Source organism: Rhinolophus ferrumequinum, chromosome 24 (genome assembly GCF_004115265.2).
Source record: "Rhinolophus ferrumequinum isolate MPI-CBG mRhiFer1 chromosome 24, mRhiFer1_v1.p, whole genome shotgun sequence".
NCBI lineage: Eukaryota > Metazoa > Chordata > Mammalia > Chiroptera > Rhinolophidae > Rhinolophus > Rhinolophus ferrumequinum.
The window spans coordinates 21,943,365-21,959,026 of NC_046307.1; the positions used below are offsets into that span (position 1 = coordinate 21,943,365).

General features: G+C 36.6%; 1 protein-coding gene and 1 non-coding gene across 5 annotated transcripts in view; one reads left to right on the forward strand and one right to left on the reverse strand.

Annotated features, from left to right (window-relative positions):
• Positions 1-15,662, reverse strand: part of CSNK1A1 (casein kinase 1 alpha 1) — a 43,813-nt gene that overhangs the window by 23,422 nt on the left and 4,729 nt on the right. For all 4 annotated transcript variants that reach the window (XM_033095623.1, XM_033095622.1, XM_033095625.1 and 1 more), the window contains exon 3: positions 1,994-2,120. In XM_033095623.1, the coding sequence (XP_032951514.1) occupies positions 1,994-2,120 (127 nt within the window). The remainder of the gene's footprint in view (positions 1-1,993; positions 2,121-15,662) is intronic.
• LOC117017149 (U6 spliceosomal RNA) lies at positions 7,051-7,154 on the forward strand. The gene has a single exon (XR_004422023.1). It is a non-coding gene; the product is annotated as a U6 spliceosomal RNA (small nuclear RNA).

The following is a 15,662-nucleotide window of genomic DNA, read 5'->3' on the forward strand; positions in this document are numbered from 1 at the left end:
GGTACAGCAGCAACTTGTACATGAAAGGAAGTGAAACAAACACTTGACTCACAATGTACACATTTTTATGCTAGCTAAGTAATACCCATCATTAAATTCACTGGAAAAACCTTGGGCAAAAGATAATTAATGGCACAAACTATAGACTTCAAGTGTGGTCTATCATCCACAGAGCAAAAGACTTAGGAGTTACCTCCTAAACAAATGCTTTCCTGCAATCCTGAATTCCATTCTTTCTCCTATGTGACCAATGTACCCAATGTAGACTTCTATCACAGAATAATGAATATCGTATTTTTCTATTTTTCTCTACTAAACTCTATGCTCTTAGAGGGAAGGAACTAGTTTTTACTCTTTGTATCCCAAAGTGCTGATTACAGTAGCAGGCCCTAAATAAATGTTCACTGCATGAATACCTATGTGTTACTCAGGCTACAGAATATAAACTTTTATTAGGATTCACTCACACGTTAAAACATATTAAAAGGTTTTTAACTTTTTAATGGTTGAGTCCATAATGTGCCACAAACAGAGCACTGTAATTTGCTGATATTTGCTTGAGCCACCCAGAGTTTTTATGTTCAGCTTAGGGAATAGCAGGTCCTGATTACAAAAAATGAGCACTACTTTCTAATCCTTTGAATGTATACTTCCTAAAATTCTACCTCAAATGCCAGTTCTGTTTACCACCTCATGTACTTTCTTTCTTTTTTTAAGATTTTATTGGGGAAGGGGAACAGGACTTTATTGGGGAACAGTGTGCACTTCCAGGACTCTTTTCCAAGTCAAGTTGTTGTCCTTTCAATCTTAGTTGTGGAGGGCGCAGCTCAGCCCACCATCCCTTGCAGGAGTTGAACCGGCAACCATGTGGTTGAGAGGATGCGCTCCAACCAACTGAGCCATCTGGGAGGTCAGCGGCAGCTCAGCTCAAGGTGCCGTGTTCAATCTTAGTTGCAGGGGGCAGAGCCCACCATCCCTTGCGGGACTCGAGGAGTTGAACAGGCAACCTTGTGGTTGAGAGCCCACTGGCCCATGTGGGAATCGAACCGGCAGCCTTCGGAGTTAGGAGCGCAGAGCTCCAACCGCCTGAGCCACCGGGCCAGCCCTCATGCACTTTCCTAATGATATCTAATCTAAATTTTCAAAATGTTATTCTCTTCCACAGTATTTTTATAAACACATTGAGTTTAACTTGAAGTGTTTCCAACACTTTGCAACATTAAAGGTATCTTGATCAAAATAAGCTACTTAACCCTCACCTACTATCTTTTTACTGTATTATCTGCTTTCTCAAGGCTTGTTCCTGTCCCCATTCCATCTTTAAATTCTTTAATAATTTTCTCAAGATCAAAAAAAATCTAAGCTCTGGCTTTAAAACAATTTAATCTAACCTCCAGCCAATGCATGAATTGAATTCATGACATCTCCAAAATTTCCCTGGTTTTGGTTAAATGTTACCAATGGCTGAGAATCCATTACTTCAAAAAACATCTACTTGGTCAAAAATTTTTCCTTATTTCAGTACCTTATTTTCCTCAAAAATACAGCTTTCCTAATCGTTCCACACATAATACATAGCATTCAACTTGCTTAATTTAACCAAAATTTCAATATGTATATGCATATTTACACTTATATACATACATATACATACATATACTTGGAACCCTTTCTTCACACAAAACCTTGTAAGGAAACCTGCTATATTCAACACTAAAACAAATACACTCCATCTCACAGAGCAGCTTGAAAACTTCTAGTTTATAGGTGAGTAATAAAGCAATATAATGTTTCTGTCCTATAACCATAGGAAAACATCTACAAGTCATATCAGAGTGGTTCACTTGAATGAGTGCACCCTACTATTTTATCTTTTTTTTTTGCTGATCCTAAGGTTAAACAGTGACGCAGAGGTTTATAAACATTTAAACTGCAGTAAATGGTGGTGAACAGTAGTATTCTCAGTTTTAATTCTCATCAAAATGTCACATACCTGGTCAGCTAACATAAGTACAGTTTTCATGGTGAACCTTCTTGAACAGAAATTGAAGAGGTCTTCGAGGCTGGGTCCAAGAAGGTCCATGACTAGCACATTGTAGTCTTTTTCCTGACCATACCACCTAACAAAATAAAAGGGGGAAAGGAAAAGGGAGGGCATTATGAAAAGCTGATAAACCTGAAGAAAAAGTTTTCCCTCTCTGGTTCAGATGATGAACCCACTGACTGATTACATTGCCCAACACAAAGCAATGGTAAGGAGACTTTTTTTTTTATTTTATGTCAAATGACCCCACTGTCCTATGAAGACAGGGCTTCCCTGGCAGCCTTAACATTCCTCTTATCAGGAAATGTGAATTTTATACCCATCTGCCACTGACTCATGTGACCTTAGGCAAGTTCCTTAATCTCACCCCGTCTTACTACCTAACTAAAGAAATGAGAAGACTGCATATCAGTCATTCCAAAACATTTCAGAAAGCAAAGATCCCTTTTACTATATCTCCTGTCCCATTTCTCACCGAGTTGTATTTAATCAACAATTACTTGTGCTTTTTTTTTTAAAAAGGCATCACATTTTTGCTTAGTTTCAGATTACAGAAAATAACCAGTATTGCCACACAACTGACCTTAGCTTTTGATAGGAATCCTGTTTTCCCTATCCCATGCTGTATTACTGCGGATATACACTCTGTCCTCAATAACTCAAGGACTATCTACTGCTCATTTCTGAGATTCCAAGGCCTGGGAATCACTGCAATTACTGATTTCAAGTTTCTATATGCGTAGAATTCTGGTAAGAACACTTTTCCTAAAAATAAACACCATTTTTACAACTTATCTAGATTATAAATTCTCCTTGAAAAGAGATCTGTGAATATTTAAACTTAGAAAACAACAACAAAGCAAAAGCAACTTATTTTAAAGCTAGACTGAAGTAATTTCCTCGTTAAGTACAGTGAGAACTGATACCAAGGTTTACCATATTTTTAAAGTTTGTGTTTTTAAAATATTCAACGGGGGGGAAAAGGCTTTTAAAAAATCTGTCAAAAGCATTAAGTATCAGTCTAGTGGGAAACAGTGCTATTTCTTTTTAAAAACTTTTCTCTAATATGTTGTTTTGCTGATATGTCAGTTTCTTAAGAGAAAAATCAAGATTAAAACTAGAATATGGTTATTTAATATTTTGATAATTCTATTATCTAGAAAATGCAAAGTCAACTACATAGGTGCGGGCCCCATATGCAGATATAATGAATATGCTCCCTAAAAACTTATCTTGAGAGTAAAAGATCCTAAAAGGACTAGGCTTAAAACGTTCATGTTCCTTTTCACACTTTTGCTTCTACTGTTCTTAAAAACTACTCTGCAAACATGATACATGAAAAACTGCCATCAAACTCACAAAAAGGAATTCGATTCACATCCTCTTTGAAGAGAAAGATAGCTTGATGGGGCAAGAGTTTCTGGTTAACCTTCCAGAGATCTTGCTCACGAGCCTAAGAAAAGCAACAGAGATGGGCCAATGGCAGAGCTGGTCCGTCCTTATTATACCTAAAACCGTGACTTAACACAGGTTCTTTGACTTTAAGTGAATTAAGCAAAACGACACATAATGAAACCAATTTTACCATAGGCTATAATAAACAAGATATAAACAAGAGTTACAACATCTAATCAGTGTTATAATGAAACAACATTGAACAAAATGTTATTCCAGGACCTGCTGCACAAGGATGCTATTAATATTCCCTCTTCCATCTTTTATTTTCCATATGGGAATTCAACATTCTTCACATTTATTTAAACATTTACTTGAAAGAAAAGCTCACAACGGAGAAATGGAAAAAGGTGGATAAAACATAAATAGTAAATAATATTAAAAGGTAAACGAACAAATTGATGAGTTATGCTTTCCTTTTCTTTATCCTATTTTCCTTCCCTATTTGCTCTTCTATTACTTAACTGCAGAGGCACACCTGTGCTAGGGAGCTGTCAGGAACTTCAAAATCAGTTCTTGCTGTTACAAATATCCAATACTAAGAGTTACAGCATCTTTTTAATATAAATCTAATTTATCTAAGCTTTAAAGAAAAAGGAATGATTGTATACAAGAACATCAAATCCAGAAAGAGCTAACGCAGTAAGAAAAAAGCACCAGGGAAAGCATAAATCAACTCTCCTAAGACCACATCTTATCTCTACACCAGCAGGTTTGCACCAATGGCTCTCTAACAAAACTACAATGAACAAGCAAATTTTACAACCACCCAACTAAGCTCAAATACAAACTTGAAATGTAAAAGGCACAAATTCATACTTCATTATTTTCACATAATTACATGATTTCATTAAGCATTTTTTGAAAAGTCATCTGCAAATTAAACCTTTAACACAATACTCCCATAATTAGAAACCTGAGAGAATTAGATGAATTTGAAAACACACTTTAAAAAATTTTTTTAATTGGGCATTAAAAAAAAAAAATTTTTTTTAAGTGTGTTTTTCTAGGACCCATCAGCTCCAAGTCAAGCAGCTGTCTCACTGCAGTTGTGGAGGGCACAGCCCACAGTGACCCATGCGGGGACCGAACCAGCGACCCTGTTAAAAGCACCATGCTCTAACCAACTGAGCTAACCGGCCGCCCCTTTTATTGGGCATTTTTCTCCTTCTTGCTTAATTGTATGGGTATAAGGCATATCCACTGTTCTTAAAATCAAGATAAATAGTCCATAAAAAACAGCTCAAATATAAATGTCTCAAAGGCATTTTCCTCCATGGAGCAACCATGCACTTCTAAAATAATTAGGACTTTCCGCTGTATAGAGATTATTAGTACTGTGACTCCTTAAACCTAAATGACAGGAGTTTCTTTCATATTTCCTTTTGGTTTCAAGGCACATATAGCTTTTTTTACTTAAAAGCTAACACATCATATCCTCCTCTCTGCTTTCCACCTGTCTAATTCATTCAGACATTATTACACACACATTAGGCGCCAGGAACAGTCTTCTACCTACCCAAATTTTACTTATTCAGTTTCTGCCTTCACCTCCATGTTTCCCACTTCTATTCCGAGAGCTTCTAACTCTCTATTTGCAATCCCAATTACCTAATACCCAGATGCCAAAGAAATTTCCCTTCAGTAGCCCATCCCACATTGGTCTCCCATTTCACAGAATTTCCACAGCCACTGACTATTGCTGGTATCCACAATCTAACCCCTTGACAATACAATATTCAGGTGCCGTTACTTTGGTGTCTCTGTAGCTTGGTAGGCTAGAGCTTACTGTTTGTATGTTTTAAATAGTCTTTACAAAACCTAGGCAACAAGATTCTGAGATAATTTAAGTTTGTAGACAATCTGAAACATACCAACATGAAAATCTCACTCCTATTCTCCACCTCCTAGATGCTTTCAGCCTAGAAACTCAGATCAATGCCTTTAGGCTTTGGGTATTGCCTGACCAATCAAGGAAGTAGACTGAAAAATAAGTTCATAATTTATAAAACCACCATTACCTTTTTAGAGCTTTCAAAAATATACCTTAAGGTCTGAAGAAGATAGTAAGGCAAGATGCATCTCTCTGTTCTCATCTCCTTTCCCCTAAACCCATATTCAAACTAAAACTAGTTAAAAAAAAAAATTAAGACACACATAAAATGCAAAAGTTTAAGATGACATATTCACAAGTCATCTTACAGAACAAACATTAACAGAATTCAGAAAAGCAAAAGATAAAGAGAACTAAATTTGTCCAAAGAAGCCTTATGAAAATGGTCTGCTACAGGCCAGATCCTGAAGGAGGGACAATATTTTAAAAGGGAAGGTAGAAAGGGGCACACTAGGCAGGGGCAAGGACAGATCTATAGACAGGAGAGTGCCAAGGTGGCTGATAGTTTCGGGCTACATTTTACTCTTAAATGGCAGGCTAAAGTGCTTTAAATTCTATAAAGAACTGGTGGGAACTATCAATAGAGTGTGACTGGAGTATAATCGAATCAACATTTTAAGGGACAGCCTTGGCATGAGTATGCAATATGGAAACTGGGAGTAGGGGAAGGAATGACAAGGACATGAGGACTAATTATAAGTGCTGTATCACAGTTAAAGATTTGAAGCTAGGGGTTTCCTTTTTCTGAAAAATCTCTATAAAAATGGAAGTATCTTAGAAATGACGAAATAAAACATTTTAAGTATCATTATGAAACCTAAGGATTTCCAAGAACAATAAATCACTGTAATTATCGTAAGTGTGCAGTTCAGATTAAAGCACCCCAATGTTCCACTGCTATGACTAGGGCAATAACAACAACAAAATTTATTTATTTTGGTTCTCCCATTCAGACTATTAACTTGATAGATTCGTGATGGTTAATTTTGTGTGTCAACCTGACTAGGCTAAGGGATTCTGGGTAGTCAGGTAAGCCATCATTTTGGGGTGTGTCTGTGAAGGTGGCCCTGGAGACTAGCATTTGTATCAAGATGATTAGCATTTGAATGACAGACTGAGTAAAGAAGATTACCTTCCCTAAAATGGAAGGCCTGAATAGAACAAAAAAGAGCAGGAAGGGAGAAATGACTCTTCAAGACCGCCAAGCTCTTGGTTCTCAGGCCTTTCGGCTTCTGTTTCTCTAGAACCTTAGTCCAACAGGGGCAGCCATTGTGCCTGCCCTGTTCACACCATATTCCCAGCATCCAGCACAATGCCTTACATGCAGGAGCTGCTTAGTAACATTTGCTGAATTAAAGAATGAAAAACCATGTAAGAGGCGGTAAAAGGCCAAGGAGTACTTAATCGGACAGATGACGAAAACAAAGGAATGCAAAAACCCTCCCTGCACTGCAAGTTTCAAGTTGGCAGCAAGCACATACCCACCACCTTCCATTCAAACAAGCCAAATAATTACAAGAGTTTAAAAGTAACAGTTTTTAATTGGCAAGTCTCTCATGCCATCTATCTTCCCATCTTTAGGTTATTAATGTCAATCCTCACTGAACAACAACTAAAAAGTATAAGCGCTGAATCAATACTATAGCATACCCATTTTGTGCTCACTTAGGCAGCACACAGACTAAAACTGGAACAATACAGAGATTAGCATGGCCCGCGTGCAAGGATGACATGCAAATTCGGGAAGCATTCTGTATTTTTTTGGAGTGATCACTCTGTGAGGTATATAAATGTCTAATCACTACGTTGTTTTGTACACCTGAAATTAATATAATACTGTATGTCAACGGTAATTGAAAAATACATTCTTAAAAGTTAAAAAAGAAAATGCCCACTTTGATAACATCTACATTTTCAAGAGACCTTCTCTTAGACTCTTGCCAAGACATCGTCATCTAACCTTTAGGTTCCTTTTTGAGGGTAGAAAACAAGGACCTACCTGGTCTAGTACAATCTTGCTCAACTGGAAAAACCAGCTCAAACCCCAGCCCGCTTTAGGTTGCTATGAACAGTTCCAGCCACCCTACCCATTTGTCTATATTCCTCTTCATGTTCCTATACATTAATATTTATGTGTGCCATTCTTAACGTGTAATTTTGCCATTAAGAGAAATATTCTTAAATTACGGACACCTCTTCTTCCCATTCTTAAACAGAGTCCAAATGACCATGAGCCAAAGAATGTACCTACAGGCAATTCTTGTTAACTTTTCTATACTACTTTTTCTACCTGTTTATTGTAAACATGCCACATTGGTTTCTTTTCCCTTTGTTTGTTTTTGGTGTGTGTGTGTTGGGAGAAGAAGAGTTACACAGCAATCTTGTTTACCAAGAATTAATAGAAAACCAGGAGGTAGCCCACATTTAGTCAGGTGTCTAGTTCTCTTTCAGAAGGGCTGACTGCATTTTGATTCATGCTAACTCTTTTCAGCCCTTCTCCTTAAGCTCCCCTTCCTTGCCTATACTTGCTCCTTAGATTTGTGGCTTCCCTTTTACTTTGAATACAAGGAACCTAGAATTCAATGATCTAACTTGATTTCTCCTGCCATCAAAAATTTAAGCAATCTATTTCCTCTTGCAATTTCACATTTAACATACAATTTAGATTTTAAAATGTCAGTAACACATAATTTTTCTCCATAATCCTTTGTTTGGATTTACAACTTGCAGAAATACCTTTGAAATCATTTGGGACCCAGAGCATTTTCACGAGAGAAAGACATTCAGTGCTATTTGGCTACTGCCGGGAACTGGAAAATCAGGTTTAATAAAGAAAACAGACACTGTAGAATACAAGCAACTAAAACCATAAATACAAATACAGATTAAGCTGATTTCTTCACAGTGACAACTGATTCAGACATGAAGTAACTGAAAAAGGCCACAGTTTTAGTTGTGGGTATGTTGATCAGAATAATAATTCTGACAATGTGATAGTTTCAAGAAATTTTAGACATTAATTCAATGTTTTACTTCACTGAACCCCTCCTAAAGCTGTTCAACCTTTTTTAACTGGGGAAGACATTATAATCTCACATCCCTGGGGAAGACATTAACCAGCGTGGAAGTAATTTAAAACTGAACAAGACTAGGAAGGGAAATAAATATTAGAAATCCCCTGAGAGACCAATGCTGCATCAGATATATTTAGCCACAATGACCAAGAACTTGTGTTGTTGGTGTGGGGATTAAAGTAACTCATTCTATTATACACCAAGAGTTCTAAACCTTTCTGATGCCATGGACCCCCCAACCCCGTTGCTAGTCTAATGAAGCCTACAGATCCCTTCTCAGGTTTTAAATGCATGAAATAAAATATACAGCATTATAAAGGAAACCAATTAAATGAAAATTCAGCTACCATAAAATTTTTAAAAATTAATTTTGACATAGTAATAGACATGCAGTTTATTAATGCATTAAATAAGATATAGAGGCAGGTCTAATTAGTACTCTAATTTTGAAATCGTAATGAATGTAAGTATTTTGAGATACCTGTGACAACAATGTAACATGAAAATACCTGTGATTTCTATTGGTGACAAAGCCATAGGTATTTGCTTAGTGAGGGTTTCTTGCCTATATTTATAATAGAAATAATAGACTCAAGTTACGTTTATGAAAAATGAAGATATTAGGCTGGTGCAAAAGTAACTGCAGTTTGAAAGGTTAAGAACGACTGCAAAAACCGCAATTACTTTTGCACCAACCTAATATAATTTTTTTTCCTATCCAAATTAACCGACCTCTTGGAAAGTAGGACTGGGGGATATCTCTGAACTATGTTAAGAACCCATGCTATACACTGAGATTTTTGAGGTAAATAGATGGCAGAGTAAGATTTAAAACTCGGGCATCACGTGTATGCTTTACATAGAATACTGTCAAGTAGGATGACTTATTTTTCTTCTTCATCCTAACTCTCCTCATTGTTACTACTAATACTTTGCTCAAAATATCATCCTTAAAATCCTTGAATTACGCTGTAACATTCTCTTATTTTTCAGTCTCCTTGTTGCTGGCCCTTTGCCTTGTAACTTGAAAAGTTATAAAAACACAAAACAAAACAATGTGCTTTGGTACGTTATCACCATCTACTACTAAAGCTACTATTCATTTATTCTTTTTATGGTGGCCACCAATATTTAGGGTGGCCAACAAGACAAAACCAAATAATTTGTTTTCATAGCTTACAGCTCACCATGTGTAAGCAAATGAACAACATCATGTGATGAAGGCGAGAATGGTGCTGAGAGGGTACAAATTATGGGGACCCAGTCTATCTTTTAGAAGGAGGCATTAGGGAAAGCTTCTTTGACGAAGAATGGTTGATTCTTGGAAGCATAAATGGGAGATGGCCAGGTGAGGGAGTGGGTGGGGGTTAGGAGGGAACCTGAAGCTTGGTATTCGTAAGAAACTGAAAGTGGCCGGCACGGCCAATACACAGTGAGACAAAATCAACTTGGTTTCTTCTTTACCAATTAACTTGTTAAAAACCTGGTTTGTATCTACCACCTCACTCTTTTTTTTGTTGGTTCCTAGTAAAATGGTTATTGTACTCATCATACTACCCCAAAATTGTATTTCAAAGACCACAAATGATCTGATTTGTGTCAGTCCATCACTGCTAGTGGTAGTGGTGGTACTGGAAGACAGCATGTGGAGAACTAGAAACTTCAGGGGGATATAGTATCAAAATAGGCTTTTCCACTAAGAAATGGAAAATATAGCTACAGTTTTCACAATACCAATTATAAAGGCATGATCAAATCTTTTCTGATAGGCAAATATATATAGACAGAAAGTAGATTAATGGTTGTATAGGGCAGGCAGGATATGGAGAGTGATTGCGAATGGGTTCAAGACTTCCTGTGGGGATGATGAAAATATTGTACAATCAGATTATGGTGATGGTTGCACAACTCTGCATATACTAAAAACCAATAAATTGTACACTTAAGTGGGCAAAGCTTTATGCATGTAAATTATCTCATCAAGGTGTTAAAAAATCTTTTTCCAAAATCTACTCCTCCAGTCTGATTCAACACTTACTAAGCACCTATTTATTATGTGTCTGATACTGCAGATAAGTGCTGTAGGCATCGTAAGATCTAGAAGAACAGATAAATGACAAGTGCAATATGAGAGCAACAATAAGGTAAATACAAAAATACAGAGGAGTAGTTTATTCAGAGAAAATAAAAGGGAAGGTTTCCTAGATAAGGTAGCATCTGAGCTAAATTTTGAAAGACGCCTGGATTATTGTAGCTTCCTAAATACTTCATCAGCTCCAGCATCCAGTGTACAGAGCAAGAAGGAGAGGATGACATTTAGTCTCTTGATATTTTTAAGAAACTAAAATCCTTGGACTTTGTGAATTGGCCCTCTATGGCTTCAGAGTGCCATTTTCTCTATGAAAACCAACGTCCCTCCCCCATCACGTACCAAAAAAGAGAAAAGTTTCATATATATGAGGAGCTCCAAAATCTGGCTTCTACCAAATTCTTCTTTAATTTTATATACTTGTTCCCTCACCAGACTGCCCTCAGCCTGTACCACTGAGTCAGCAGTTACTTACTAAGCATCAATATATACCGGGCTCCATTCCAGCCAAACCCAAACCTTTTAAAAACCTCATTTGTCTATCCCTTGGATGTACATTACGTCTTCCTACAAACTGACTTCTTTTAACTTCAACAGCCCATTATCCCAACTCTTCTCTTGCTTAATTCTGAATTTCCATCAAGGGGTTTAGTCCTCACTTCTCACTTTACTTTCTCCACTACCACTTCTATGCTGTTCTTGCTCAGATCTAACCCCAGCCCTAATTCCCTGGGCCTACGTTTAGTTCTGTATTTTCTGCTAATTTAACTACGTAAGAGCTAACTATGTAAGAGCTATGGGATACCCTGTCACTCTAAACTCAACATGTCCTTTCAACAAAAGCCACATTAAGGACAGAACAGTCTGAGAGGAACCAAAGTTTTGCCACCCCAAAATATTCCATTTGGAATGCTGACTTTAAGCTGATTATTAAGAAACAAAAGACTCAGAAAGAACCTTTCACCCTCCCCCTTACCTGTGTGAAGAAATGCAGATAGAAAAAGCGCTTAAAGGGAACAGCACCTTAGCATCATAACATAAATGCAGCAGACTGGGAGAAATCTAGCAAAGCCTGTTGAACTTTCTTCTATTCTTGGTACCATTGTTTCTGGGTGGCCCAGCAAGAATGTTTACGTTTGCTCTGTCTGCTCTGTCTGCCTACGTGCAAATTGCCTGCTTTCCCTTTGAAATCCCAGGCTCCTGCCCCCTTTTCTCCTTTGTCCAAAAGGGCACAGGAACCCCAACTGCCCAATGTGTCTTCCGGTTTCATATTTTTATGGCACCCCCCACATATAACCCATAATAAATTTTGGACATTTTCTGTTAGTCTCATGTTAATTTGATTATTAGCCCAGCTAGAACTTAGAAGGTAGGAGGAAAGTTATTTTTTTGACCCCATCTGGCAATATAGGGAAATGAACTTCTGATGTTGCTGAAATAGAACCAAAATAAATTCCCAAAGGCCAACACCACTGAGATGCTAATAGATACTTAAGCGGATGAATGCCCACAATAGCAAACGTTTACTGTGAAATTAATGGACATTAGCATTTAATGATATGGTAGTATCTTTACACCAGCATTCAAAGCTAAATGAACTAGTACAGCCACATTTCCATTTGTAAATTGGCTGCCAGCTAGTGAGTTCAGCTGAATGTTTAAGAAACAGTGAGTACTACAGAGATGATGAATATTCCTATTAGGAACTGAGAAACTATGCACGCATCAGGTACTCCTAAAATTCTATAAATGTGTATGAGCCACAACTTTCTACGGGGGTCCATTAAAAAAGCAAATGCACACAGATAAAATAAAAGCAGAATCTTTATTATGAATCATTAGTGCCTTCTTTTCACCCAGCTCTATGCTAAAGAAACATAAAAGATACTTTCATAACCAAGACATGGTTCTTTTGCTCAAGGAGTTTCTAGAATGCTTTCTTGTAGGAATGTATCTGAGAAGTGAGTAGGAAAATGATTTCAACATATTGGTTTTGGATAACTTTCAGAAATCAAAGCACTTGATTATATCAGATTACAATGCACTTTCCAGTACCATGTTTCCTGGTATAGGATTTCCTGAATTAACCTAATTCATAGGAGGGGGTAGGTAAATTAAGAAACCTGTTGTATCAAATTGTAGCTCTAGGAAAAGATGGGGGTCAGTGGCTATAGACAGGGAAGCACTACTATTAATCTCTAAACTATGGTACAGTACAGCGGTTCCTGAACTTTGCTACATATAAGAATCACCCCAGAGCTCGTGATGCCCAAGTCATACACCAAACTAATTATATCAAAGTAAGTGGCTCAGGTTAGTTAGGATCCCGCCATCAATTTTTTAAAGTTTTCCAATGTGCAGCAAAGTTTGGGAACCACGGTACAGCTGAAAGAGGCAGCAGAATCTATTCAAATAACATATTAGCTATGTGGCTTTAGGCAAATTAACCACAGGTTCACAATTTATATGAAACCCCAACTTCAGGACTGTTGTAATGATTAAACGAGACCTGGATAATGGTCGACTATTTTTTGGTACAATGCCTGGATAATGGTCGACTATTTTTTTATTCTTTGCATGTAGATGTAAAAAGGAATGTTTGGCCACATTGAATTCAACCAACTACCTACTTGTTTCAATAGTACATATTAACGTATGAATAAAAGGCAACTATACATTACAGTCAGAACAAACTAATACTGCATCAGAGAATGAAAGAGGCATCTTTTACACTACTGATCCTATCAATTTATATGATGCATTACAAAAAAAAACTTAAGACATAGTTGGTCTTACCAAATCACTTTTATAAATGAAAGCTGACATTATAAATTATAGAATTCGCTCCAGGTTCAAATCTATATGACATCTCAGACAGAATGGGAACTCCTGACACTCACTGTAACTTTTCCCACTTCCCTTTACATTGAGGATCAGAAAGTACTCTCTAGCTAAACCTTTTTGTAGAGCACTTCCAAAGTCCCCATTAAAACACACCCCACTGGTGACTTACAGATGAGCAAAAGGCAGCAGAAGAGGAAAATAAGGCAAAGAGCTCAATTGCCACTAGGTATTCACCACTCCCACCTGATTATTTTATTAGGTAAATCTTATAGTGACTTCATGGCAATAAACAGATTACTAACCTGTAGTGTTGCATACGGACAAACATCAAATCCAGAAAAAGCATGCATAACTTTGATCCAAAAGATGAGCAGTATTTACAAAAATCAAATATTCTTGATCTCAGTAGGGGGTACAGGTTACACCAGTGTATGCATTTGTCAAAACTGATTCAATGGCATTTTAAAATCTGTACATTTCACTCTATGTAAATTACATCTCATTTTTCAAAAACCCCAGTAAGACTTGCACTAGGTCCATGTTGTGATTACTGGTCATTCAAAATTTCAAGAACCATCTAAGATGGTACTGAAAACAAAAACAGTAACAAAAAGCATCATTTAAAGTAGGTACTATATTTTGCCGTGTATAATGCGCATTTTTTTCCCCAAATTTGTTAAGGGGAAAATAAGGATGCACTTTATACATGAGTAGTACTAATTCCATATCTATATGAATGTTTTTAATTCTTTTATTTATGCTTATGAGTTAAAAGTGTAACACTAAAAATCAATAACGATATCCGTATTCAAAATACCCTGGAATACGATAATCGGTTTTATTGAACTTATGACGAACGTGCAACAACAGAGTTCTTGGCCTTCTATGATACATAAATATCGTAAACTTGTTACCTGTACATAAAATGTCTTGCACCATAATATGCTAAAAAATAAATGCCAAAATTCCTTTGTAATACAAAAAAACAAGTACCCAAATGTAAACAAATAAAAATTTGAATTAAACAATTAAAATGAAAGATTTTTCCCCCTGAAAGTTTGGGCCAAAAACGTGGGTGCATATTGTGCATGGGAGTGCATTATACATGACAAAATACAGTAATCATTTATATTATGAAAGCTACCAAGGCACTCATTTAACCTCACGAACAGGGTAAGCTTAAAAGATTCAATTTATAACATCTGTTTTAAATTCTAGTTTTTTTAATAGATTTCTTGACATTAAAGTTCTTACTAAACATTGACAGATTAGAAAACCTTATTAACTAATACTTTAAGTGCAGCTTAAATATACTTTGAAACAAAATGATCTAGCTCTAAAAATAAACCAAGGTAGTAAAATCCATGTATTATATACTATGCATGGGTTCAAGTATTTATGCCAATTTAAAATACAAATAATGTCCAACGAAAGCTCTCCTCCTGCAATCTATGGATTCAAAAGGGAGAACAAGAATTATAAGGAAAACAAGAATTATAAGCACCTAGTTAAAGAATACAAATAGGTTACTTACATTCACAGAAGAGCTGTATGAGGCCAAATGCCATGAAGCAAAGTATGGCTCTGCAGCATCAAATGAAAAAGTATGGGGCATGTGAGCCAGCAGGATTTGACCTTGACATAAAGGTGAAAATGGCTCACAGGAAAATTCAGTTGGGAGACTCTAGTAACACCTCTGAGGTCAATAGTCTTTAATTTGTATTATGAGGTGTTGGGCTCTTTCAGGTTTCATCCAGCTCAAAAATGCTACCTCCCTAAGCATCATTACATCATTCCATAACTAGTAATCTATTGTAAGCCAATCTAAGCACCCTTAGTGTACTGTGGATTCAGTTACCCTGAGTTAAAATCACATTTTTTGTGCATCCAGTGGTCTCTCTAATAAAGGCATATCCACCCAGTGCAGATGTCCCCTTTATTCTCTGATAACAGCATTGGAACTTATTTACAGGATATATGTTCAGTGCCCAAAAGCTAAGATTAAAATTTAGGCTGCTTTTAACACTTAAGAGTAAGAATTAACTAGTACTTTATAACTATCTTCTATAGTAATTGACATTCAGAGGGCAAAAAAATAAAAAAATAAAAAAGTTAATAAACAAGGTAACAATTCTCCTATGCCGCCTCCCATCTTCTATATTCATGATTTCCTTATGAAAGTTTATTCCTTTAATTTACTTCCTTCTAAATAACCTATGGTTTTTACCCGATGCAGATGGCATTTTTAAGAATCTCGAGTGG